Raw genomic sequence first — 26962 nt, 5'->3', positions numbered from 1 at the left:
ACAGACAGTGCTCAGGGCTTCTCTGGCTCTGTGCTCAGGGATCTCTCCTGGCATGTGGGTGCCAGGGATTAAATCCAGGTTAGCCACCCACAGGGCAAGCACCTTGCCCGGCACTTGGCTTCGTCCTGTCTTTTATTTCTCTGTCCTCCATTCACGATCCATCTTCTACCTGTCCATCATTCCATCCTCCTTCCCTCCTGTCCTTCAGTTCACCCTAACCCTTCACCCCCTCTACCCCTTCATGCCATCTGCCCACCCTGCTTCGCCCATAGCCAGAGGCGGCTGCCCCCCACCGCTCAGCACAGGTGAGAAGATCACAACAGTCTGGGCCGCTCCTTTCCCGTGTCTTAGAATCTGGTGGTAGCAAAGCAAAGAGCCTTCATGGGCCGGAGCTACTCAGCATTCAAGCTTTGGGGACAAGAGTGGAGTGCAGGTACCCTGGAACCCCTGTGGCCCTGAGGAATGGAGGAGCCAGAAACCCCCTTGTGGGGCCTGCTGTGGTGGTGGGGCGCCTGGCCCAGCAGCCCGGGGCACTCTGACATCAAGAGCCTCTCATGCATGCAGAGCACGCAGATGGGACACCATCCCGTCCTGCCAGCAAGCCACATGGACAGGCAGTTAAAAGACGGGTATTTGCTCAGGGCTGCAGTGCTGGGTGTGGGGGTGTAGGGTGATGAGGGGTGAAGCAGGGTGACCTGGTGACCCCGAGCCCCTCCCCTGTGGAGCAGAAACAGCACCCCGGAAGTTATCCAACCAGCTAAGGCAGGTGTGCTGAGCCCATGGGAGCCACCGCGCAGGCTGTGCGGTGCTGCACTGGCTGCGGAGGCCAGGTCAGGGCGAGGCTGCACGCCTGGCTCATCCCTGTGGGGGGACAGGGCCAGGCCTGCCTGTGGCTCTGGGCCTGCTGGAAGAAAGTGGTTTGCCTGGGGCAAAGGCCAGGAGGCTGTGCAGGACAGGCCTGGGCAGGTGCCTGTGTGATGATGAAGGGGCCACCAGGGAGCCCCAGCACCCGCTCCAGGCCCCCAAGCCCATGACCCTGGAGTCAGGTGTGAGACCCTCGGGCTCCCTGTGAGAGCGGGGTGGCTGGAGAGGAGCGGGTCACCCAGTCATGCATGATGGCAGTTTGGGGATGACCCCTGCCCCTATGAAGGAGCCTCAGGTCCCCAGGCGGAGATGGCCCCAATTCCTGCTGCCTGGCCCATGCTCGGGGGGAGGGAGGGTCCTCTCAGGACCTCCTGGTAGCCACAGCAAGGGTCTGTGTCCGTGCTCGCCGTGGGCCATGCCTGCCTCTGGGCCCAGGGGTGTCTCTTGGAGGAGCAGCTGGCCCGCCCTCAGCAGGGCAGAGGAATCCCCTAGCCCCGAGATCCAGACGGAGGCCCTCATCCCTGTGATGACAGTGCAGGGCTGACCTGAGGAGGGTCCCACACACAGCAGCGGGCTAGGGACAGCCCGAGAGACCCTGAGCAGAGGCCTTGGGCGGCGGTGGGGAGGTGCCCACAGGCTGTGGTGGTCCCTGCTCATGGCCCCTCTACCCACAGCCGGTGCCCATCGATGATGACTTCTGTGGCCTGGACATCAACCAGCCCCTGGGGGGCTCCACACCTGTGGAAGGGCTGCCGCTCTATACCACCAGCCACGACCGCCTCACCTCCGTGGCCGCCTACGTGTACAACGGCCACAGCGTGGTCTTCGTGGGCACCAAGAGTGGCAAGCTGAAGAAGGTAGGAGGGACGCGGGCCTGCATGGGGTGGCCACGGGGGCTGTGTCTGGGGAGTGACCATAGGGTCCCTGTGTCAATGAGTGACCACAGGGGCGGCCTGTGTCCAGAAGTGACCATGGGGCCTGTGTCAGGGTGACCGCGGGGCTGTGTCAGTGTGACCCGGGGCCTGTGTCGGAGTGACTGCAGGGCTGTGTCAGGGTGACTTCGGAGCTGTGTCGGGGTGACTGCGGGGCTGTTTCGGGATGACCACGGGGCTGTGTCGGGGTGACCGCGGAGCCTGTGTCAGCGTGACTGCAGGGCCTGTGTCCAGAAGTGACCGTGGGGCCTGTGTCGGGGTGACTGTGGGGCTGTGTCGGAATGACCGCGGGGCTGTGTCAGGGTGACTGCGGGGCTGTGTCGGGGTGACCACGGGGCTGTGTCGGGGTGACCGAGGGGCTGTGTCGGGACAGCTGTGCTGCAACAGGATGTGACCTTTCCTGGGTCCACCTATGCCTCGGGCTGCCTCTGTCCTCTGACACGGTCAGTGGGTGGGTGGACTGTCTCTCTCTCCCCTCGCTCTGGGGCGGCAGTATCCTCCCCTCATTCAAGGAAGCTGAGCGGGGAAGAAGCAGGGGACGCAATGAGCTGCTTCTTGCCCTGTGCTCTGGGTGGGCTTGACCTAGACTTGCTGAGAGGGGCCAGGTTGGGGCCTCTGGGTTGGGGTTGGTGGGGTGCTGGCCCAGGGTGACCCAGTTGGCGGGTTCTCTATACACCGACTCCCTCCTCCCAGTGCCAGACACTCCTGCCACACCAGCTCCCAGGTAGATGAGGCCCAAGGAATTCTCGGAATGTCCCCAGGAAACCCTCAAGCTCCAGCCCCACCCCCGTACAGGAAGGAAAATAAAGATAGAGACTCTAAGGGTTTGCAGAGGGTGGGGCCACCGGGGGTGACCGAGTACACCCATCCAGAGGGGCCAGTGGGTGCAGGGCAGACAGGGAACCACTGAGGACTGGACCGGTAGTGCCAGTGGGTGCGGGGTCGGCAGGGCCCCCGCCCCTGCCCAGGTGCTGATGGGTACGTGGGCCACATGGGAGGGCCAGCTGCTCTGAGCCCAGCCCCAGAGGGAACCCTGGGCAGCTCTTCCTGCACAGGCCGGGGTGTGGCCAGGGGCCAGATTGGGGTCTCCCACCAGAGCACAGAGCCCACCTGGAAGTCCTGGGAGGGGGCATCAGGCCACCCAAGGGGTGGGGATGCTTCGGGGCCACAGGGGGTTGAGGTCTGGGTGGCCCAGCCCAGAGTCCCCAGCCCTGGGACAGGAGCCTCGGGGACTGGTCTGGAGCCATTGGCTTGGTCCACCCTGCCAGGGGGAGGTGCTGCCCACAGCCCAGGCTCCGTGGTGTCAGGGCCAGACTTACCAGGCCACGGGGCTGGGCTCTCGGGGCCCTTCCAGCCTGGCCTCCTGCCCACAGCTCCAGCCGCAGGCAAGGAAGCCCCTTTACACCCCTAAGAATGCAGCCCCTGCCCCCTCTCCTGGCCTCCTTGGTCCTTCCAGTGGACAGATGCCAGGAGGGGCCTGCCTCTCCGGGCAGCTCTGTGGGCACAGAACTATTCTTGAGGTCCCCTCCTGCAGGGCCCAGTACACCCACAGGGGTGTGTGTCCCGGCTGGTTCCCTGCAGGGCGGGTCCTGCCCTGGAGACTGGATGGGAAGCGGGAACAGGCCTCTTGTGGCTAAACAATAGCTGCGCATCCGCTGGCTCCCAAGGTGGAAGTGATTCAGCGTCTCCAGTGTGACAGCGGGTAAACACCCGCCCTGCCCGAAGACGGGGTGCAGCCTAGCGCCCCATACCCTCGTTAGGACTTGGCTCCTGGCCCAGCTTCTGGCTGCCAAGCCCCTGTGGGCTCTGCTGCTTTCTGGGCTCTGTGGTCTCTGGTGCCGTGGAGACGCAGCAGGTTGGCAGAGCCCCCGCCCCGCCACCATCCACGCCAGGCACCAGGGACCCTCAGTCCCACTCCTCAGAGCTATGGAAGGGGGAGCTCAGGGGCCAAGTGAGGGGATGGGAGATGGTGCCAGCACCCAGACGCCTCCTGGTCGACAGGGTGGGAGCCTCGGCTGGTGGGAGGCCATCTGCACAGCTGGGAGCTGGCCGTGTGCACACTGACAGGTCACATTCCCAAGGTGTAGTGGTCCCAGTACCCCATACCTCCCAGCACCCAGCATGGACCCGTGCACGACAGGAACACTCATGACAGAGTGAGGAGTGGGCGGGGCTGCAGTGGGGTCAAGGGCAGCCCCCTCTCAGAGCCCTGTAGGGTGACATGTGCAGACCCTGCTGGGACAGCTCTGCTGCTCCTATGCTCCCCACTGAGACTCACAGGGTCTGTGTGCTCTGGACACCGTGCCTTCCACTGGTCCCCCCCCGACGCTTGCACCTTCCCGGGCACTTTCCTTCTCCTCCTGGAGAGGTCCCGGTGGGCATGAAGGGCTGGGGAAGCTGTGCTCTGCAAAGAAGGGTGGCAGCGAAGAGCACTCTCGGGAGGGGCCTGTGTCTGTGCGGCTGTTCGGGTGTATGTATACCTGTGTGTTGTGTGCACATGCATATGCAGCTGTACCGGTATATGTGAACCTCTTAGTGTGCCTGTGTTTCAGCTATGTGGGTGTACATATACCTGTACATTGTGTGCATGTGTGTAGTTGTACTGGTGTCATGCACTTGTGTGTTGTGTGCATGTGTGTACATCTATACAGACATTTGTGTGTTGTGTGCACAAGTGTGAAGTTATGTGATATATGTACACCTGTGTATTATGTGCATGTGTGTACAGATGTACATGTGTATTTAAACTTGTGCGTTGTGTGCCTGCATATGCAGCTATACAGGTATACATGCGCTTGTGTGTCATGTGCACATATGTGTGTACAGCTCTATGTATCTGTGCATGAGTTTGCATTGTTGCACATGTGCTTGTGGTTTGCGTGTGTGTGGCATGTGTGTGTGTGTCCTGTGCTCATTCTAGCTTCTGCCCTGAGTACTGTCCCCTACCTGGCTACCGGCACTCCTGTGGGAGCCAACTGTGCGGCCCCACATTTGTCAGGGCCCCGTGCCCCTTCAGCTCCATTCCCCACACCTGTGTCCTGCGTCCCATAATCACCTTACACTTGGGGAGCCGAGGGCTGAGCTGGGGAGGTTTGCACCCACTGCCTACCTGACTCAGGCAGCCGCAGCCCAGGGCTTGGTGAATGGGGCAGGGAGTGTCAGAACCCGGTTGTCAGCAGGGCTGCACCCCCCTGGCCTCTTCACTTGGAACTCATCTCCCTCTGGCTGTCTCCATTGCTGGCTACAGCAGCCCAGAGGGCTGGAGCCCAGGAACAGGGCTGGGTGCGCAGCTCGGCAGGGCAGGCAGGCCCCTGCCCCAGGCTGCACTCCTGTGACAAAGCCCCTCTGGCAAGAGCCAGGGTAGACAGGTGCCCTGAACCAGGCTGAAGGAGGTGGGAGATAGGACAGAGGGGTGAGGGGCTGGGGGACAGAGAGGGGCAGAGGGAGCAGAGGGGAGAGTCTTGGGGTGGACCAGGAGGAGGGATCAGGCTGGAAGGAATGTCCCTGGCAGAACCCCACACACATGGTTCTGGGGACAGGGGAGGGACAGGGAAATAGGTGGGGGGAGGGGGCAGCGGGATAGAGGGACTAGATCGGGGGTCTAGGCACCGGGCAGGGATACGTAGGGGGACAGCCTACAGGATGGGGGATGGGACTGTTATCCCGTCTTCTCTCCCTGACCTCTGCCCACTGCATGGCTTAGCCGCTCTCTTCCCCAGGGGCTGAGGTCAGTGTCTCTTCACAGAGAGTTTTAGCAACAAGGGACCTCGTCCTAGAATCCAGTGCTGCCTGAGAGTGTGCTGGGGTTTGGAGTGTGGACTAGACCCTGGCGTCCTGAGGGCCTTGAGTTTCTGCCCCCTCGCAGCCCCTGAGGTGCTAGTAATGCACAGGCTGGCATGGGACTCGCCTCCAGTGGCGAGTGGGGACTACACTGAGGGCCCAGCTGTGGGGGAGCCCCCACCTCTGTGGCCTGGGCTGGCCACAGCACCCATGGCCTATGACCTCAGTCCCAGGGTGGGGGTGTCTGCACAATGACCCCCCACTGCAAGAGCAGCAGAGATGGGGTTTCTGTACCGGGCCCCTCTCTAGCTGCCAGTCCGGGTCCACTCTGTGCCACTGCCCTCTGGTTCTGGGGTCCCTGCCAGCCCTGCTCCTCTAAGGAGCTCCCATGCACAGGGACATCCCAGCCTGCGCCGGGCTGGCTGCAGCCTAACAGCCTGCGTGGATGGGGCGCAGGCGTGGGGCAGCTGGCCACAGTGCTCATGTGCTGCTCTGCTGCGGCCCGGTTCCGGGGTGATTTCCTGCTGGGAAGGGCTGGGTGGCGAGGTCAGGCCATGATGACAGCTGGAAGCTCATGTCAGTGGAGCTGACATAGGCGGGGGCGGGGGAGCTTCTTGTCCGGGCATGTGTGGGCTCTCAGTTTCTTTAGGGGTCCTGGGAAGCTCCTGGGGCTTCAACCACAACCTCTGCCAGGCCCTAGTCTGTGAGTAGATTCCCCAGGACAGTCTGGGGGACAGAGAGGTGGATGCTGGTCCTTGGCGTCTCTCAGCCCCTCACCAACCCTGACGGAGTGACCCTGCATTGAAGGCTGGTGGCTCTTGCTGATTGGCTGTGAGGTGTCGGAGCCTGCATCAGCCATGAGAGGCTCCCACTTTGGCTTTTGTGTCAGGGAGAGGTGTGGCCTCTCCCCAGCCCATCCAGGGGCCCCTCCACCATGCCCCTGACTAGTGAGAGGCTTTGCGACCCCCAGTCCTGAACCCAGCAATGGAGTCTGGTAAACCCGTGGTCCCCAGGATTCTGGCACAACTCTAGCCACCTTGAGAGACCCAGGTGGGGGCAGTGCCTCTCATCACCCTGTACCCTCCTCCCTCACTGGGGACCTCATCCCTGGTTCTCACCCTCCTCCTGTGCAAACCAGGAGGGTAGAGAGCACGACCAGACCAGCTGACCCGGCCAGCATCAGGACCCGCTCTTGGGGTCTCTGCACTCTGGGCTCCCATTCCCTCCCCGCAGGCCTCAGCCCTGATCTTCCTTGCAGATCCCTGCCCCTGAGTCGGCTCAGCTCACACTCAGGCCAGGCCACCTCTGCGGAGCTGGAGCTGCGCCTTAGGTCTCGGCCCAGCGATGCAGGGCACACAGGCCCCATCCTGCCCCGGAGCCCTGGGGCCACGCTCGCTGTGCATCAGCCAAGAGGGCCCTCCTTTCCTCCCGAGCATCACGGTGGGGCTGCAGCACTGTGGCGGGTTCGGCGGGAGCCTGGGTTTGCATGCAGCCAGCGCCTGCAGATGCAGCTAAAGCAGGGTCTGGGTCCGGCAGAGACTCACACCCTGCCCAGGCCCACGCCCGCCCAGTGCAGGGTCCAGCCCGGGCTCAGGCCCCACGCAGGGTCCAGACAGACTCGGGCCTGCCTTACTCAGCCCCTGCCCAGGTCCAGCCCCACCCAGGCTCAGTGGAACCCAGATCTCAGGACTGCTTAGTGGCAGCCACGCCGGACCCTCAGCGCCACACCCCATGCCTCGCTCATGCCCAGGAGACTGACCGGCCCCAGCCCATTCCCAATTCCTGCCTCTGGAGGCCTGGGCTGACTGCAGAGAGCAGGGCTCGGGCTCTGAGTGCAAGTTCCCACCTGATGACAGAGCTGGCCTGCATCCTGCTGCTCGTATCCAGCTGCATTCCCCAGGCACTGCGTGGGAGGACCTGCAGTCCACAAGGTGGTGGGAGTGGCCACGGCAACCACATGTGGTCGAGTAGCTGAGGGTCATGTGGCAGGTGCAGCCTCGGCCAGGGTCACTAAGGAGAAGATGAGCATCAAGGTCTGTCCCCAAGGCCAGAGACATAGGAGCCTGTCACGGCTACTGCCCACCTCGGGGCCCAAGGCCTGCTGTGTGAACCCACATCACTGTCCACAGCAATGCCCAGCCTATGCTCAGGCCTCCCCATGGCTCCAGGCTGGTGGGGTGCAGTATTCCTTCCCTCCTGCTTCTTCTTCGGAGCTCTGTCTCTTTAAAGTAAAATCCAGGCTTTCAAATGAGACGTCTGATTTTTCCCTTTTAAGAGAAAAATTCTCAGAGTTATTAGGGGAGAGAATATGATTTTCCACAAGCAGCCCCTGACAGCACAGTGATGCCGAGACAATGTGCCTGCCACAGACAGTGAGAGGGTGATGGCAAAGTCCCTGTGCTGTGAGATGCAGAGTCTGGGATTGGTGACCAGGAGCCATCAGCTGGGGGGTGGGCAAGAAGCCTCAAGTCCACCTGGTGACTGGTCAAGTTCTAGCTTCGCATCTCAGCCCTTCCTTCTGGGGAAGAACTGGTGTCTGGGAGAGGTAGAGCAGGTGTTCATGATGCAGGTGCACAGGCGGTTGCACAGGTGAGTGGGTAGGAAGGCGGGTGGCAGAGTGGTCCCTGGACATGGACTGGCCTGGGATCCTGCCACTGTGTGCTGCACGGGATCTGCAAGATGCTGTGGAGTGGGTGACAGGGATTGGAGTGAGCCCGCAGAGTTTCCCACCCCCCGTTCTCTGTGTTCAGCAGAATCAGTTATCACTGACAGTAGATCAATCACTGGTAACAGAATCAGCTATTAATCACTAGAAACAGAATCAGCTATTAGCGGCACTCGCCCCAGTTCCTGCATTGCCCTGGAGGCCGCATGGCCCCTGAGAGCAGGGTATCACTCCCCAGTCATCAGTACAGAGACAGTCTGGGTATGCATACAGCCCTGGGCAGCTCTTCCCACTCCCTTCCCCATTCTGCAGCCCCTGACCCCTAGGAAGGACAGAAATCAACACCCACCTGCCCCTGGACTGAGGGGAGGGGTCTGCAGCAAGCATGGCAGGGTGGCGGTGAAGGAGAAGGGGGTGGGGGTGGGGAGTCGGATTGTGTTTCTGACATTCCAAGGTGGCAGCTGGGTCCTAGCTGGGCCCCAGGCCAGCACCGGCCCATCTGCAAGCCAACCAGCTCCTGCTCTAGCCGCTTGCTTGCTGCAGGAGCTCCGCGGAGCCCCTCCCCGAGCAGCCCCGCCCCTGCATCCAGTCTGTGCTGGCCAATGGCCTGTCCAGGGCCCAGAGGGGTTCTGGTCTCGGGAGGGGGGCCTCGTCCTGTCTCCAGTACAGCGTCTGAGAGTGGGGGCAGGGCTGGGCCAAGATCAAAGATGGAGTCCAGGGGCTCCCTCCCTCCTTTTGCCCTGGAGTGCTTGGAGACCCCTTTCTGCACAATTTGTGGCCCAAGAGCAGGCAATAGGCCCCCGAGGACCAAAGGAGAAAGTCCCTGAGGGCGTGTGGAGCTGGCTGCCATGCAGGGCCTGCCCGCCCTGCAGGACACACACTCAGGGCCTCAGCCTCACCCTGGCTAGCCAGGACTACAGGCACCCCCATCCCACCCTCACCTCACCTGCCTCTGCCTCACTTTACCCTGCACCGCCTCACCTCACCTTATACTCACCTCACCTTCACCCGCACCCCCTCACCTGCACCCCTCACCTCACCTATATCCCCTCACATCACCCTGTATTCACCTCACCTGCAACCCCTCACCCTCATCCTGTATCCCCTCCCATCATCCTGCACCCGTCTCACCTACCTGCACCCCCTTACCTCACTCTGCACCCCTCCCCTCCCCCGCACCTCCTCTGAATCATGCCCTGTGCTCTAAGACTGTCTCACGGGCAGTGCAGCCGTCCAAAGCAGCCCCCAATGAAAGGCCTGAAATGTGGTGCCTCCTTTGGTGTCAGAACTAAGCAAATTCTGAGCAGGCACCGAAAAGGAATAATTGTGCATCTCCAGGCACAAGCCCTGCTGACAACTTGCTCACGGGCAAAGTGCTGGCAATATCTGTGTGTGCACAGACGAAGGTGTGTGTGCATGCGTGTGCATTCGTGTGTGCATGGGATAGAGGGTTCTCTGCATTTTGTAATTGGCTGCTGGGTATCTAGGAAGAGGGAGGCTGGAGTCCTGCCCCTGAATCCGTCTCAGTGACCTGCTCCTGGGGGTGGGTCCTGCCTCCTCTGCTGCTGTGTTGGCTCGGGGCAGCCCATAGGCTCCTCCTCCTTCCCCCATCCCCCCAGGGAACATTGGCAGGGGTACAGGAACAGGGCACAGGGACAAGCTGCTGCTTACATGCATGAACACGCATGCGAGGTTTGTGGGAGGCGACAGCACAGACTTCCATCTATAAATAATCCAGGTCATGAAGCACTACGAAAATAAACTTCAGCTTGAATCTTCCTGCGGCTCTAAGTGCACAGCTGCAGACGTGCGCTCGTTAGCACCTTCCTGGGGGCAGCAGAGCAGCCTGAGCCTCAGCCTCCTGCAACTGCTGCTCACATGTACCACACACACATAAATGCACACGATTTGCACATGGTTGAATGCACACAGCCCACACGCAGATTTGCCCACATATGACTGAGCACACACAGTTTTTACACTCACACAGCCTGGCTGTGTGCTCCCACACAACCTGCATAACAGCCTTCACACACATACAGTTTCATACTCACTATACTCAAAGTTGTGCTCACACACGGCCTGCACACATCTGTGCACACATCGCACATGTGCATGGTGCACATATACAGGCATGTACTCATTATACCTACACATATGTATATTCACACCTGCATGTGTATCTGTTACATTCATGTACATGTGAGCATGTATGCTCATGTTTGTATGCATATCTATACACATATGCATTTGATGCTTGCACAATTCTATGCAGATGTATATTCATGTGTGCACATGCATATGGGATATGTGTCTAGCACATTTTATGTGTGTGAGTCTAAACAAGTGTGTACACACATGAACACACATATACCTGTATGTGGTGTATGCACAGCATACATGTGCATATTCAGATACACACAGACGCAATTCACATGTGGACATATAAGCAGCTAGGCATATACCCACAGACCACACACTGTATCCATAGACACACACTGTATCCACAAACCACACATTGTATCCATAGACACATGCTGTATCCACAAACCACACACTGTGTCCATAGACCACACACTGTATCTATAGACACATGCTGTATCCACAAACCACATACTGTATCCACAGACCACACACTGTATCCACAGACCACACACTGCACCCACAGAACACACTGCACCCACACACCACACACTGCACCCACACACCACACACTGCACCCACACAGCACACACTATACCCACACGTCACACACTGCACCCACACATCACACACTGCACCCACACTCCACACACTGCATCCACAGACCACACACTGTATCCATAGACCACACACTGCACCCATACACCACACACTGAACCCAGACACCACATACTGTATCCATAGACCACACACTGCACCCACAAACCACAAACTGTATCCATAGACCACACATTGCACCCACACACCACACACTGCACTCACACACCACACACTATACCCACACACCACACACTGCACATGCACCCATAGACCACACACTGCACCCATCAGAGCACACTCATCTTTATGCATGCACACCTACGCCTACACACTTCTCACATAAGTGTTCACATGCACACTTATGTCTGCACACACACATGCAGCTCCTTTGCCATGCCCATCCCCTACTGAGCTCACCTGGTGCAGGAGTGTGGGTTGGTGGGGGGACTCTCACCCTGTGGGGAGGGCCTGGGCAGGAGACCCTCACCCTAGACTGCCCTTGCTTTCTTGCAGATCCGGGCAGATGGCCCCCCACATGGAGGTGTCCAGTATGAAACGGTATCAGTGCTCAAGGACCACAGTCCAATCCTGCGGGACATGGCCTTCTCCACAGACCAGCGCTACCTGTATGTCATGTCTGAGCGGCAGGTAAGTACCTCAGTCTCGCCCAGCACTGGAGAGGGGCATCTCCCAGCCATCCTGGAGCACGACAGGAGGTTTGATACACCCTGGAACTCGCCGGGCAGCAGCAGTATGAAGGATGGAGACCTGACCATGCCCCTACTCCATGCTGGAGGGATGCCTTGAGAGGGGGAACTCATGCTGCCTTAGGGCTCAGTCTGGGCCCCTCTGGCATCTGCCCCAGGTCTGGAAGGTACATGGAGGGCAGGAGCTGGGGCAGCTCATTTAATGTGGTGAGCAGCCCCCACCTCACACTGAGTGATTGCACACAGGGCCCAGCTGGGCTGAGGGCACCCAGAACCCCCTTCCTGCTCCCCCATCCCTAGGAGGCCCCGTGCTTCTCTGGGTCGGGGGAGCTCATGGACACAGCCCTTGGCCAGAGACATGTGTTGAGGCAGAGCCTGCAAAGATGGGGGAGAGCCAGGTCTCCCGGGGCCTTCGACATGAAGAGAGTGCCTGCTCCCTGTCCCACAGAGGGCACACGCTCTTTGCTGTGCCCTGTGCCCAGCCTGAGGCAGCGTCATTGCAGAGGCCCAGCAGGCTGCGGCATCTGCCATGTCCTTACCTCTTCTCTTCACTCAGGGGCCTGGGTGACTCGGGTGACAGAGGGTCCAAGGGGAATGATTCTCAGCCTTACGTACTGGGGATGTGAATACTGTGGGGGTCCATGTCACTCGCTGGGACACTGCATATGTGCGCAGGCAGCTGGGTGTCCCCGCGTCAGGAGGGGCCTCACTGTGGAGGCTGCAGGGCCAGTAAGGCCTCAGAGAATCCACCAGCACCCACTGTGGACTGGAGCCTCAGGTTCCAAGGACACTTGAGTCCTTGTTTTTAGATCAGAAACCTGAACTCAATCTCAAGACATCCCTCAAGCAGCTTGTCACAGCCCAGCTGCTGGCACTAACTAGACCTTGCTCAGGGTGAGGCAGGGACCCACCGAGGTAGAGACCCACTGAGGCAGGGACGCTCTGAGGCAGAGACACTGAGGCAGGGAAACTGAGGCCGGGGCCCTCTGAGGCAGGGAGGCTGAGGCAACAACTCTGAGGCAGGGACCCTCTAAGGCAGGGAGGCTGAGGGAGGGACCCTCTGAGGCAGGGAGACTAAGGCAGGGACCCTCTGAGGCAGGGAGGCTGAGGGAGGGACCCTCTGAGGCAGGTAGGCTCAGGCAGGGACCCTCTGAGGCAGGGAGGCTGAGGGAGGGACCCTCTGAGGCGGAGAGGCTCAGGCAGGGATCCTCTGAGGCAGGGAAGCAGAGGCAGGGACCCTCTAAGGCAGGGCCCCCCGCCAACGTCTGTCTCTGAGTTTGAAATTGGCGCCAGGCATCAGCGACTATGTGGCCAGCTGCCCGGCCTCGGGCGAGGGTTCAGGCCTGCCCATGTGTGGGAGAGAGAGGAGGAGGCAGCCGGGGGCGGGGTGCCTGTGCCCAGCCTGAGCTCAACTCTGTGTACCCTGAGTGCTTCTTGGAGGATGCCACCCCAATCAAACCACGGGGTGGTAGGTTCCCCTGCAGAGGGGAGCAAAGGTGCGTGGGGTGCTGGAGACCCGAAAGGTGCCCCAGTACGTGCTGCTGGAGCCTCCCACCCTCCAGAACATGCCCACACAGCACTCGCAGGGTCCACCACAGCTGCTCTACTGCCCCTGCCCTTCCCTGGTGTCCCTACACCCAGCCCAGGGGCTCTGAGGACCCAAGGGTGCAGGGCACAGAGCAGGTGGGCCAGCCCCATAGCGGGTCATGTGTCTGCTGTGTAAATGTTCACGTGCACTCATGCATGTACATGCATGTCCACATGTGTGAGCAGGGTGGCGTGTGTCACCTCTGCCCAGCACCCACTGGCTGGGGAGTTCACGTCCAGTCTCCCGTCCTCGACAGCCCACTGCCTGTGGGCACTTGGCCTGGGCTACTAATCGATTCTTCCTTAGCTTCCTCAGGGACATCCCTGAGGTCCTGGGCTGGATCATCCCTGGGCCTGCGAGTGACCTGAACAGGTGCTAGAGCCAGCTGCCCAGACAGGAAGGAGGTCCAGCACAGCCTGGCCACAGGCCCAAGGTCTGGGCACAGTTGCAGGCCCAGAGGAGCTACCCTAACCCACGTGTTCATCGTGGGCACAGGGAGGACAGCAGAGCAGGACTCAGCCCAGCAGCACGTGTCTAGCACAGGCTGTGGGGGCACAGCACTGTAGTGCCTGCCCGCCCCTCCACCCGCCTGCACTGCGCCGCTAATGCTGCCTCAGCAATGTCCTGATTAAACAGTCATTTTAATAAGCACGGCTCAGTGCTAAGTGTTCACTGAGAGCCTAATCGCATCAGTAATAACCCAAAATTACTTAAAACCCTCCTTTCCAGGGACCTGGCACGCACAGAGGCAAACCTCAGCCCCACTCTCTGCTCTAGTCCCTCCCAGCGCTCTAGCTCGGGAGGGGCCTCTGGTGCCCTGTGCTGGTCTCACCCACATCACCCTGTCACAGAGGGCCTGCCCACCCCCACCTCTTGGCCCCTCCCCAGCCCACCCTGTCTGCCAGGATGAAGACCAAGATGTGGCAGTAGTGAGGATGGGGAGACAGAGCTCAGAGCTTTGCCCCACGGGCCCTGGCCTGCGATGGGACTAGGACTGCCCCCAGGACGCTTCTAGCACCCCCAGCTCAGGGTCCTCCTGTAGCATCCCCAGAGAACATAGGCCCTTGGTGGGCTCCTTCTTCTAGGAAGTGTTCTGGACAAGAGGCCCCCACTCACTTGGAAAGACTTGGGAGGGCCAGGGCCTCCCAGAGTGGACACACAGAGTTCCTTCCCTAAAGTCACACTCTTAGTCCCAGAAATAACCCCATCACCCCAGAGCTATGATCCCAGCCATGCAGCTGGTATGAGAAATGGAGAGTGGTAGCTCTGTGGCAGGGTGGGCGTGGCAGGGTGGGTGTGACAGGGTGGGCATGGCTGGGTGGGCGTGGCTGGTGGGCGTGGCTGGTGGGACCTGGGCAATATGGAACCATGGAAGGCTGGGGCGTGGCAGTGTAGGACTGTGACAGGTTGGGCCTGGTGGAGCCTGTGTGGGAGCGCACTAGCAGAGGCGAGCAGAGGTGAGGCCTACGGGTTCACGCGCCCCTACTACTTCGCTTTGCGCTCCTGGCTCCTATCCCAGAAGGCATCAGCGGAGCTCAGCACCCCGAGAAACTGCCACAGTTCCTCGTGCTGCTACTTAAGGAGCCGAAAATAAGCCTGTCTCACGAGCCAGCAGCAGCAGGCATGAGAGCCTGTTCTGTGCAGAGACAGAGTCATGGGGGCTGGGGGGCCTCTGATGGGAGAGGAAGGCAGTGCCGTGGCAGTCTGGGCAGGAAGAAGCCCGCCCCAGCTCTGACTGGGCAGGTAGGAGAGTCCATGCTCAGAGAGCTGGGGAGGCTGGTCAAGGAGGGCTGCCTGGAAGTAGTGGCCAGTGTTTTTCAGAAGTGGCAGTGGGGCAGCTGGCCAGCTGCTGGTCCAGCAACAGACTTCCGCCTAGAGGCAGTGCCTTCCTGGGGAGTTTCCTGTTTGCTGCAACAGACAGTCGCTGCCTGCTGGAAGCCCTCCCTCATTTGATCCGGAGCTGCTCTGAGCCTTGGTCCTTGTGCTGACACATCCCTGCAGTTCGGGGTCTGCCCCCTCCTGCCTCTACTACAGCCTCTGGCTTGGGTCGGCTCTGCCGGGCTGGACACGGGCTCAGAAGGAACACGACCTTGGTGTGGCCTTCGGAGCCTGCACTTCCCAGTCCCCATCCCACCTTGGGGCAGGAAGAGGGCCTCAGACACAGCGGGGAGTTGGCAGGGGACTTCGAGAGGCTTCCAGAGAGGAGAAGGCCCAGCCACGCTTTCAGTAGGCCCCGCTCCACGCCCTGACAGGCCCTGTGCCTCGGACACTACCTTTCCCCCAGAGCCACTGCTGCTGTCTGTCAGGCCTGGCCTCGTGTGGGGACAGGTGGGGGTCAGAGCGCAGGTGAGGGACAAGGGACGGGGAGAGTCAGGGCACAAGGGGTCCAGGGAAGCAGAGGGTCATATTCTCTGTCTTGAGGCTCTTCCCGTTCGTTACCCTTGTGTGATCCCGAGGGTGAAGGTTCCTTGCTGGCTGCCCCCATGGACCAAACTGTCTCATGAGCCCCTCTCAGGCCTCTGTGTCCCCAACACCTGCTCCATGGACTGGTCCTTGAGGCAACCACATCTGCAGGGGCAGAGCTGATGCCCTCGTGCCCAGCATGTCCAAGGGGAGTCCACGACTGCCCCTGAGCTCAGGTTCTGTCACCGTACCCAGACTCTGGGCCCCCCTGTCTCTGGCACAAAACAATTCCCAGACCTGCGCTACTCACTACCCTCCCAGCCCAGGGCTGAGACATGGGGCTTCAGCACCAGGCTGACCCCCGCCCCGCGGCCACCCACATGGTTCCAGCACCAGGCAGAGGAAGGCCCCAGACCCCTAGATCTAAGAGCTTAGTGTGAGTCACCTTTAATTAAGAGTATTTCTTAAATAAATGACTTAATAGGACAGTTATACTCATTAGAGGCATAATTAGGAGACAAGGAAGATGAAGCAGGAAGGAATGCAGCCGGCGCCCTGCAGGGCAGCGTGGGGCTGCCGTGGGGCGGGGCGCACCCAGCAGGCGCTCTTGCCAGCGCAGCCACCCCCGTCCCAGCGCCCAGGGGGGCTGGGTCATGATTAAAATGCAATCACAATAAACAAACACGAATTAAAGTGTCAGGCATCCCATTAAACTCTGAGTCAGTGCTGACGCTGCTTCCTGGCTCGGCGGGTGGACACCCCCAGGGGAAGAAACCATGAACCTGCTATGCACAGAGCAGGACCTGTCCACACCCACAGTGAGAGGTACCTGCCCGCACTGGGCTGGAGGTGACCCACCTCCTCTGACCGAGGCCTCCCTCCCGCACCTGGCCAGTTCCTCACAGCTAGACTGAGTGATTTACACCCCAAGCCCAGCTCAGATGCACAGACACATGGATGCATGAAAGCATGGACACATAGCCATGTGAACGCATGGATGTAGGGCACATGGACACATAGGTGTTCTCTGTCAGGCTGACCAGCTGTGGTGTCCCATCAGCTCTCGACACCCACACCCAGGAGCAGTAGGGGACACCAGGACCCATGTGAACTCCTTTCTCCTGCTGCCCGCTCAGGCTTCCTGAAGAAACTGGGTCTGGGACAGCCTTCCTGGAGCCCCTGCCCCCGACCTCCAGGCCAGGCCATGTCTCTGGCACAGCCACTCCATCTGGGAGCCAGAGCTCCAAGGGGGCCTTAAGGTTTGTGCTGGAAGGTGTGATGTTCTCTTCTTGATCCCTGGTGCCTGCAGCGCCCTCATGAGGACCCTGGACTTTCCGACTACTCGGGGGTCCTCTCAGGTTGCACTCCTGGCTTCAGGCCACCCGGGGCTGCCTGGGTGGTGCTCCATAGGGGGCTTCCCAGGCCATCTATGTCCCAGACCCAGGGACCCTTTGTTCCAGTCACCTCAGAGATGGCATCCCATGAGGAACCGCAGATGGTAACCAGGGCCAGCAGGCTGCAGGGACACCTGCCTCGGGTGTGTGTGGCCACAAAATGTGGGACTTAGACCCGCCCCGTAAGGTTCCCTTTTTGCTTTGCGCAACTCAGCTCGGTAAAAATGAAATTCCCACCAGGACAGTCCGGGAAGCAAGGGGGTGGGGGCCGGGAGGGCCCCCTCTGCTTGCTGTGGTTTGCCCCACAGCCCCCAGTCCCCGCCGGCCCCTGGAGAAAGTGGTCTTTGTTGGCAGCACACAGCCCCATTCAGCGCGACCAGCTGCTGAGAGCTGCTGTGTTTTCGCAGGCGGACGAGCCCATAGTTGTCCCCTTGAGCCAGATGCTGGCGTCACTCAGCCCGGCAGAGGGAGCTGGGCCTCAAAGGGGCCAGGGTGTGGCTGGGCTTTGGCCTTGCAGACAGCCGTGAGGGGCCTGGACAGGGCAGGGAGGGTGGGCAGGGAGCAGGAGGAGGACGAACCCTGGCACCCCACGGCTGTCAAGAGCAGACACTTCTTTGTTCCTGGCACCCCACTGTGGGGGTTCTGGGACTCTCACTCCTGCCCACACAGACCCCTCTGCCCAGCTCCCAAACATGCTGGCCCGTCCAGGGCGGAGGGTCCTGGTGCACCTGAGTTGTGTGTAGCCACACTGCCCACTGACACAGCTCCTCGCCCGCAGGTCACGCGGGTGCCGGTGGAGGCGTGCGAGCAGTACACCACGTGCGGGGAGTGCCTGAGCGCGGGGGACCCCCACTGTGGCTGGTGTGCCCTGCACAGCATGTAAGTGTCCACAGCAACGCGGGGCTCCAAGGCCAGGAGGCGGGGGTGGGGCCCCTCACAGGGCGCTCATCAGGGATCTCAAAGGCAGCTCACCCCCACCCAGTCCAGCACCCACCCCTGAGCATGCTCTGGGCCCCAACGCGACTGAGGCTGCCCTGGCTCAGGCAACGATGCAGCGTCCTCACTGACGCAGAACCCGGCCGCCCTGTTGGGCCTGCGCAGGTGCCCAGGGCCTGAGTGAGGACACAGGGTCCCAGGAGAGGTGTGGGGATCTGAGGTGGCGCCGGGCTTGAAGGGAGCCCTGCCCAGCTGCCTCCATCCTCACAGCTCTGCCGAGGGTCCCCACCCCACACAACATCCCAGTCTGAGCACCTTCTAGCCCCTAATTTAGGGTCGCCCTCAGGTGCAGTAGCCCCCCCAACACACATTCCCCCACCGCAACGCCCCCCATACCCACAACCCCCCCACACCCTCCATATCCCTTCAAGCGCGTGCGTGCACGCATCATTCAGCACCAGGTGGTGGCCAGGCCAGGACTTCCTGTGCCTCATCTGTCCTCGCATCTGTCCAGTGTCTGCCCATCTTGGGTCCACTTGTTCACAGACCACCGTGACCTGCGCAGTCACAGCGAGAGTGCGGGTCCTCGCCTCTCTTCCCCAGGATGGTGACTATCTCCGTGGGCTGAGGGCAGGGAGGCGGCAGTGCAGGCCCGGAGCCCTACATAGCTCCTGTCCACAGCGCCCATGAGCCTCCTGCTGGGCTGTCCCTGGGCTGTCCGTCTAGGGTTTCCTCCCAGCAGCGCCCTGCCTGTGTCCACTCTGCAGGTGCTCCCGCAGGGACCGCTGCCCACGTGCCTGGGAACCCAACCGCTTCGCAGCCAGCCTCAGTCAGTGCATGCGGCTCCAGGTGGACCCCGGCAGTATCTCTGTGTCCGAGCAGCGCCGGCAGGTAGGTGGGAGAGACGTACCCCAGGAGCAGTGGCATGGGCCGTGTCCAGGAGGATCAGACTCAGCACCCACCGCACCTCTGAACAGGCCTTGACCGGGCCCCAGCCCTGGCCAGCAGTGTGTCCAAGGCTTGGCAGGGTCTGTGTTGGGTTCCACTGGATCCACAAGTGTGACAGATGGACAAGTGATGGACAGACAAACACTCGAGCATGAACAATGGATGGATAGACAGGCAGGTGACAGTACATGGACACAAGGCTGGGCCAAGAGATGATAGACAGGTGGACGGGAGGCCAGTGCAGCCTGTGTTTGATCACACAGCCCCTGGACATGGCCTGTACTCGGGCCTCATGCAGGCTCTGCCGTCTCCGTGCTCTCAGGGGCCCCTCCCTCTGCCCTGGGGTGCTCACCTTCCCCAGACAGGCCAGGCCAGACACCGGGCAGCAGCTGAGGACTGAGGCAACGGACCCACAGTGAGGAGCCCGCCCCCAGTCCCCCAGACCTACCCTGGTTCATTCACCACTATCTCTGACACCCTGCCCTCTCTCCCCCACAGCTCACTCTGGTGGTCAGCGACGCCCCCAGTCTCTCCGAGGGGGTCACCTGTGCCTTCGGGAACCTGACGGAGGTAGAGGGGCAGGTGGATGGGAGTCGGGTGCTCTGCCTCTCCCCCGGGCCCAGGGACGTGCCCGTCGTCCCTCTGGATCAAGGTAGGCACCCGGGGGTGGCTGTGCAGGGACCAGCCAGGCAGCGCCTAGTATTGGGACCCAGCTCACACCCTTTTCGTCAGGGTGGCCAGAAGTCATGTCCAGGCCCACCCCCAGGGATGGACGAGAGGTCCTTTTCTTCCGGGAGAGTGCCCAGGCACGCGAGGGTGCAGCAGAGTCCTGTCTGTGGGGGGCTCCACCCCCGGCCCCGGTGGCAAAGGTGTCCTCTTCCTCCTTCCCAGACTGGTTTGGCGTGGAGCTGCAGCTGAAGGCCAAGGAGACCGGCAGGACATTTGTCAGCACTGAGTTCAAGTTCTACAACTGCAGCGCCCATCAACTGTGAGGCTTCCCTGGCCATGGGGGCGGGGGCTCCCCTAGCCCTGGCGCAGGCACAAGGCCCCTGCCTCACAGCCCCTCACCAGGGTGCCCTCAGATAAGGGGCCGCCCCGCCTGCTGCTCCCATAGGTTCCCTTTTGTCAGGCAGGTCGCCTGAGTGCTGAGCTACTTAGCCCCCACCCCCACCCAACACTTGGGTGCGACCCTGATTCTCATTTGGGATGGCCAACAGCAGGGGGAAGTAGCCAAACCCACAGGCTCGTGCCAGAGTGGTGTTGTGGCCTGCCGGTGGGCCGTGGGCATCTGTGCGGAGAAGGGGGTGGGGGGACTGTTCGGGGGCTAGAACAGACCATTCAGGGGCATTTGACCCCCTCAGCAGCTAGGCGCAGCCAGGGTGGCTCGAGCAGAGGGTCAAGGCTCCTGCCAGCTACCACCCGTGTCCCCAGCCAAGGCTTCCATGTCCCCACGCCCAGAGTGCAGGACAGAGGGCACCCAGCCAGGAGACCTGGGGCTGGGACCCATGACCCCGCGGGAGATGACTGTTTCCCTGGCCTTCCTTGTGGGCAGCCAGCCGCGCTGGCAGCAGGGACCTCCCACAGTGCAGCGGTGCCTGCCCCGCTCTGCTCCCTGGTTTCGGGGTGCCCTCTCTGCTCCCTGGTTCAGGGCCCTGGAGCACTGGGAATGCCCACTCTCCCCACCACACTCCCCCTTCTTGTCCTCTAGGTGCCTGTCCTGTGTCACCAGCGCCTTCCGCTGCCGCTGGTGCAAGTACCGCAACCTGTGCACACACGACCCCTCCAGCTGCTCCTTCCAGGAGGGCCGGGTCCGAGCCGCCGAGGTGGGCACCGCCCAGAGCACAAGTGTGAGGGGCAGCCCAGCAGTTTTCTGTGGCAGACGTGGGGGGCAGTTCAGTGGGTCTCTGAAGCGGATGTGGGGGCAGCCTCTACTTCCGCAGGGTGAGGTGAGCCGCACTCAGAGCCTTCTGCACAGAACTGAGGTGCTAGCTGGGGGTGGGGGGCCCCAAAGGCACCATGGGGGCCCGGGCGAGCGCAGAGGCTGAGGGCTGTGCCGGTGCTCGGCCAGGGGCCCTGACTGGTGGGGTCCACCCTGTGTCCTGTGCTGCACCCAGGACTGTCCCCAGCTGGCACCCACGAGCGAGATCCTGATCCCCGTGGGGGAGGTGGAGCCCATCACGCTCAAGGCCCGGAACCTTCCACAGCCCCAGTCCGGGCAGCGCGGCTACGAGTGCGTGCTCCGCATCCAGGGCGCTGCCCACCGCGTGCCTGCGCTGCGCTTCAACAGCTCCAGTGTGCAGTGCCAGAACAGCTCGGTGAGCGGGCGGGGCGGGCCCTTCCCCACAGTCCCGACAGCCCCTCAGGCTCTCTCCTCAGGAGCACAGGGGAATGGCAGGGTGTGGGGAGGCGGGGTGCAGGGGGAGGGTTAGGGGAAGGGGTAGTGCAGAGGTATGGAGAGGGGCACTGCAGGGCCAGGGGGAGGCGATGAGGGGCAGTAAAGGGGGAGGGCGGGCAGTGCAGAGGTGCAGGGGAGAGACAACAAGAATTAGAGCATCTGCAGCCAGAAGCCTGGAGAAGCAGAACCAGCTGGGAACTATCTCGGTAGCTGCACCCCGGGCTGGCAATGGGTGACTGACCAGGACCAGCGCCTCTTATCAGGGCTATCACATGGGGTCTCGGGGCTCCGCGCAGGATGGCCATGAGCAAGGCACCATGGCCAGGTCAGGGGGAGCTGAGGGAGAGAGTCTCTGAGGAGGAGCCAGGGCTGGGCGGGGTGGGGCAGATGTGGAGTGCAGAGGGTGGCACGGGGCCTGGGTGCCCAGGACTGGGGCAGGGAACCTTGGGCCGTGCCCGGAGGCTCAGCCAACCTGCCCCCCCAGTACCAGTACGAGGGCATGGAGCTGAGCAGCCTGGCCGCAGACCTCAGAGTGGTGTGGAACGGGAACTTCGTCATCGACAACCCTCAGGGCCTAAAGGGTACGGCCCTGCCGTGGGTGCCACCCCCTGGGGGGAGGCTGGGTCCCGGGGGTCATGCGTGGGGGTCTCCCCGTGGGGCGCCGGCCCACCACCACAGCCTCTCTTGCAGTGCACCTGTACAAGTGCGCGGCCCAGAGAGACAGCTGCGGGCTCTGCCTCAAGGCCGAGCGCAAGTTCGGGTGCGGCTGGTGCCGGGGGGAGCGCAGGTGCACGCTCCCCCAGCACTGCGCCGCCTCCGCCGGCCCCTGGCTCCACTGGTCCAGCCACAGCGTCAAGTGCTCCAACCCGCAGATCACCGAGGTGAGTGCCCGGCAGGGCTGTTCTCACAGAGGGGCTTGGGGCTGGAGTGGCCACTGAGGGGCCTAGGGACCTGGGGATGCCTCGGGCCTGGAGCCGCCAGAGATGCAGAGGGCCTGGACAATAAGACCCCACGGCCCCTTTCTTACCCTTCCATCCCTCTAAGTCAGTTTCTATTGTAAAACTTTTATTGGGGGAACAATTTTAGACTTAAAAAGGCAGAAAAATAGTACCAGGAACCACCCGGCACCCTTCACAAGGTTACCACAGAAAGTCACTGCCTTCTGTGGTATGACTGTAGCATACAGTCCTCCCGCCTCTCCCCTGCAATGACCCCCTCACCTCCCCTCTCTCTCTCTCTTGTGATGATCCACTCACCTCCCCTCTCTCCGCTGTAATGACTCCCTCACCTCCCCAGTCTCCCCTGCGATGATCTCCTCACCTCTCCATTCTCCCCTACAGTGGTCCCTCACTTCCTGCTGTGCTCCTGGTCTGACCCCAGCTAAGACTGTCCTGTATCCTGGGGCCAGTGAGAGCAGGTGTCCTAGTGCTGCCTTTGCGTGGGTCTTTGGGGTCCTTCTGGTTCTGTCTGTCTTTATGTGGCCCAGGTCCATGTCTGGGGTAAGGGCTATGTCCCCCACTGGCAGCTGCAGGGGGCCAGGTGACTTTGTGCCCACCTGGGAGTCCCCGTTCAGAGAAGCATGGGCAGGACCAGGTGTCCCAAGTCGGAAGGACAGCACTGGGGACAGGTCACTCTGTTTGGGGCCGGATTGGGCAGCGTCCCCTGCCTGTTCTGATCTGAGGCTGAGCTGGTGAGCTTGGCGGGGGAGGTTGGTCAGAACAGGTTCTGACCCCTAAGGCAGACCCCACCTCTTCCATCTATCCACTGACTCCCAGCTAAGCGTTCCCAGAGCCTCTGTCAGGGTCTGAGATGCCCACACACTCTCAGTACATCCCGCAAGCCCCGTGGATAGGGACAGTCCCCAGGTCAGTCTCTGACATGAGACCAAGCCCATGGGTGGGGATGCATGAGGTCCAGTAGCTCGTGCGGTGCTGACAGGGCCTTTCCTAGCAGTGCCCACGTTGGCCTAAGCTATGGTGGCAAACCAGAGGCTGCTTGCCTGAAGCCTTCTCCCTGATCAGGAGCAGAGACTTGGGTGGCCGTGTGACCCCTGCTTGAGGCCACAGTCCATTGGCAGAATTGATGACAGTGACACCATGAGGCAGGGTCCTAGGGCGCTCATGGCCATCTTGATGGGTGTCCCGGGGGCATCAGTGCCATCCTGATGGGGGCCATGGCGGGGACTCAGGGACATCCTGATTAGGGTCCTGGGGGGTTCAGGGCCATCCTGATGGGGCCTGGGGGGGACTCAGGGCCATCCTGATGGGGGCCTGGAGGGACTCAGGCCATCCTGATGGGGACCATGGGGGGGACTCAGGGCCATCCTGATGGGGGCCTGGAGGGACTCAGGCCATCCTGATGGGGCCTGGGGGGACACAGGGCCATCCTGATGGGGGCATGGGGGGGACTCAGGGCCATCATGATGGGGGCCTGGAGGGACTCAGGCCATCCTGATGGGGCCTGGGGGGACACAGGGCCATCCTGATGGGGGCATGGGGGGGACTCATGGCCATCCTGATGGGGGCCTGGAGGGATTCAGGGGCATCCTGATGGGGGCCTGGGGGGACTCAGGGCCATCCTGATGGGGCCATGGGGGGGACTCAGGGGCATCCTGATGGGGGCCGTGGTGGGGGACTCAGGGCCAACCTGATGGGACCATGGGGGGGACTCAGGGCCATCCTGATGGGGGCTATGGGTGGGGACTCAGGTCCATCCTGATGGGAGACCTGTGGGGAACTCAGGGCCATCCTGAAGGGACCATGGGGGGGACTCAGGGCCATCTGGATTGGGGCCTAGGGGGGGACTCAGGGTCATCCTGATGGGGCCTGGGGGGACTCAGGCCATCCTGATGGGGGCCTGGGGGGGACTCAGGGCCATCCTGATGGGGACCATGGGGGGGACTCAGGGCCATCCTGATGGGGACCATGGGGGGGGACTCAGGCCATCCTGATGGGGACCATGGGGGGGACTCAGGGCCATCCTGATGGGGGCCTGGAGGGACTCAGGCCATCCTGATGGGGCCTGGGGGGACACAGGGCCATCCTGATGGGGGCATGGGGGGGACTCATGGCCATCCTGATGGGGCCTATGGGGGTCTCGGGGCTGTTCTGATAGAGGTTCCAGGGAGGTTCAGGGTCATTTTGGTGGGGTCCTAGGGGGGCTCAGGGCCATCCTGATTGGGGTAATGGGGGCGGGCTCAGTGCCATTCTGATGGGGTCAGGAGACTCACCCAGACTGATCAGTCATCGTGGGGTTCAGGTGTCCTGGTGGGGATCTCTTCCAAACTTCGGAAGCCTCAGGATTCCTGTTTCCTGGATTAGGTTCTAGTCAGCTGGAACTGACATCCCAACTCCTGTGTCCTCAGGCGGCAGGACCTGATGGCAGCCCCACACCCACCTGCATGTCTGAAGGGCAGCCCCTGGCGGATGTGCTTCCACAGACTCGGGCAGCCTGTGGCTGTGAGACGAGAAGGGTATTTTCAGGCTCCAGCGAGGCCTGTGCTTCGTTCTTTGCTGTGCTGTGATCAGCATGAACTAGTGAGAGAAAGTATTTTAAGAATGAGATGGGGGCTGGGGGCCGCTGTGCCCATGCCTGGCTGTTCTTTTGGGGGTTCTGTTCAACATGGGCTCTGTGCCATCTCGAGCCCAGACCTGTGTCTGCTGCGGGCCCAGAGCCCAGCCGGGGTACTGGGCAGTGTGAGCCCCCAAGATATAGCCTGGGGAGGAGAGGGCAGGTCTGAGGCTGGTCCTGAATGCACCCCCAGAAGGGGGCCCCTATACAGCATCTGCCCCACCTCTGGTTCTGGTCTTTCACCCACCCCTTACCCTCACACCCCTGGCTCCTGCCCTCTCACCCCACCTCTGCTCCCTTCTCAGCCCCTCTGTTGCTGTGACCCTTCCCCCTCCCTGACATTTCTTGGGGATCCTACCTGGGGGCAATCAGAGCAGCACCCTCCTTCCAAAGCCTGGAGGTGTGCCTGCCCGACAGTGGGGTATGCTCTGAGACCTGAGAGCAGGGAGAGGGTGGCAGGCAGCAGCCTGGCTGGGACCCTGAGCTCCTGTCCCGCCCCACTGCTCCTCCTCCCTGCACAGATGCTGACAGTGTCAGGACCCCCTGAAGGAGGAACGCGGGTGACCATCCGCGGTGTCAACCTGGGCCTGGACTTCTCGGACATTGCCCAGCACGTGCAGGTGGCCGGGGTGCCGTGCACGCCACTGCCTGCAGACTACGTCGTCGCCGAGCAGTGAGTCCTGCCCTTTCCGAGGGGGTGACACCTCTCATGGCCACTCTCCCACCCCCCGCAGGGCTGAAAACCCAGCCCGCTCCACCTCCCCCTCCAGCTGCCCTCCTGTAGCCACAGTGGATTGCACCCAACCCTGACACCCACACCCGTCTCACCCCCACACTCCCACTCACACCCTCACACCTGCACCAGCACCCACAGTAGCACCCGCATTAGCAAAGCACTAGTACCTACACTAATACCTGCATAGCACCCACACCAGCACCCCCAGTAACACCCCCCAGTAGCACCCGCACCAGCACCCCCAGTAACACCCCCCAGTAGCACCCACACCAGCACCCCCAGTAATACCCTCCAGTAGCACCCGCACCGGCACCCACAGCAGCACCCGTACCGACACCCTCACAGGCGCCCTCACCCACACTGTAGGCCCTGTAACAATTTGTTCGGCCCCTGGGCTGTGGCAGCAAGACACTTGTCTCCACACAGCCCTCCTGGGCCCCGTGCTGCCTCGGGGCCCAGCCCTGACTTGGAAGGCCAGTGCCCGCTGCTCTCTGGTGCCTTCTGCCTCTGCACCTGCCTCCCAGTTCCAGGCCTCGAGGTCCAGGCCCACCTCCTGTCGCTGCCCCTGTCCCTCAGGCCTGCAGGAATCGGCCTGGCCGCCTCAGTGCAGATGCCACCTGGCTCCGTCTGCGACCCGGTCTCAAGCCAGGCCCGCCTGCACCCCTCCCCAAGCCGCTGCTTCCCTTGCTTGTTGTACAGAGAGCTGAGCCCAGTCCCCTCTGGCCCTGGGGACAGGGGGAGCAGTTGGGCCTCCACAGCTCAGCAGGGCCCTTCCTGTCCCTGCAGGATCGTGTGTGAGATGGGACCTGCACCCAGGGCAGCTGTGGCTGGGCCAGCTCGTCTGTGTGTGGGCGAGTGCGGGCCGGAGTTCGTGACCCAGAGTCAGCAGGAGTTCACCTTCGTGGTGAGTGCCTCTAGGGTGCCCGAGGGGCCAGGCAGGCCCAGCCCAAGAAGGGGCTTCCCCACAAGTGCCTGCTCTGCCGGTCTGCATTCCTGTGTCCCCGGGGCACTCTGGGCAGGAACAGAAGGGCTCTGTGGCACCAAGCGCGTCTCCAGGGTGTCCCCGCTCCCCCCAGAAACTGACCCCTGCTGACTTGCAGCCAATGCTCAAGGTGCCATCAGGTAGCCAGTCTGCTGGGGGTGAAGGGGCTTGCCCAACCCTCTCCCTGCAGGGGCCAGCCTCCATGGCGCACCACGCAGTGCCCCTCCTGTGCACTCTCTCTGACACACAGCCGGGGGCTCTGGGAAGGGTTCCCTACAGTGCAGCCCCCAATAGAGATGTCCTCTCAGCCCCTGGGGCAC

At 61.9% G+C, this 26962-nt stretch overlaps 1 protein-coding gene across 1 annotated transcript in view; it reads left to right on the top strand.

The window, feature by feature from the left end:
• The window catches only part of PLXNA2 (plexin A2), a 51252-nt gene that overhangs the window by 11459 nt on the left and 12831 nt on the right, over positions 1-26962 (top strand). Inside the window, exons 3-14 of the mRNA XM_055125448.1 lie at positions 1539-1721; positions 11497-11631; positions 17854-17954; positions 18779-18902; positions 19458-19611; positions 19851-19947; positions 20668-20782; positions 21074-21274; positions 21839-21935; positions 22045-22235; positions 25446-25597; positions 26447-26564. Of these exons, the coding sequence (XP_054981423.1) occupies positions 1539-1721; positions 11497-11631; positions 17854-17954; positions 18779-18902; positions 19458-19611; positions 19851-19947; positions 20668-20782; positions 21074-21274; positions 21839-21935; positions 22045-22235; positions 25446-25597; positions 26447-26564 (1668 nt within the window). The remainder of the gene's footprint in view (positions 1-1538; positions 1722-11496; positions 11632-17853; positions 17955-18778; positions 18903-19457; positions 19612-19850; positions 19948-20667; positions 20783-21073; positions 21275-21838; positions 21936-22044; positions 22236-25445; positions 25598-26446; positions 26565-26962) is intronic.

Source organism: Sorex araneus, chromosome 2 (genome assembly GCF_027595985.1).
Source record: "Sorex araneus isolate mSorAra2 chromosome 2, mSorAra2.pri, whole genome shotgun sequence".
In the NCBI taxonomy this organism is placed as follows: domain Eukaryota; kingdom Metazoa; phylum Chordata; class Mammalia; order Eulipotyphla; family Soricidae; genus Sorex; species Sorex araneus.
Note: the sequence above shows the minus strand (reverse complement) of the source record. Positions and strands in the feature narration are given on the sequence as shown.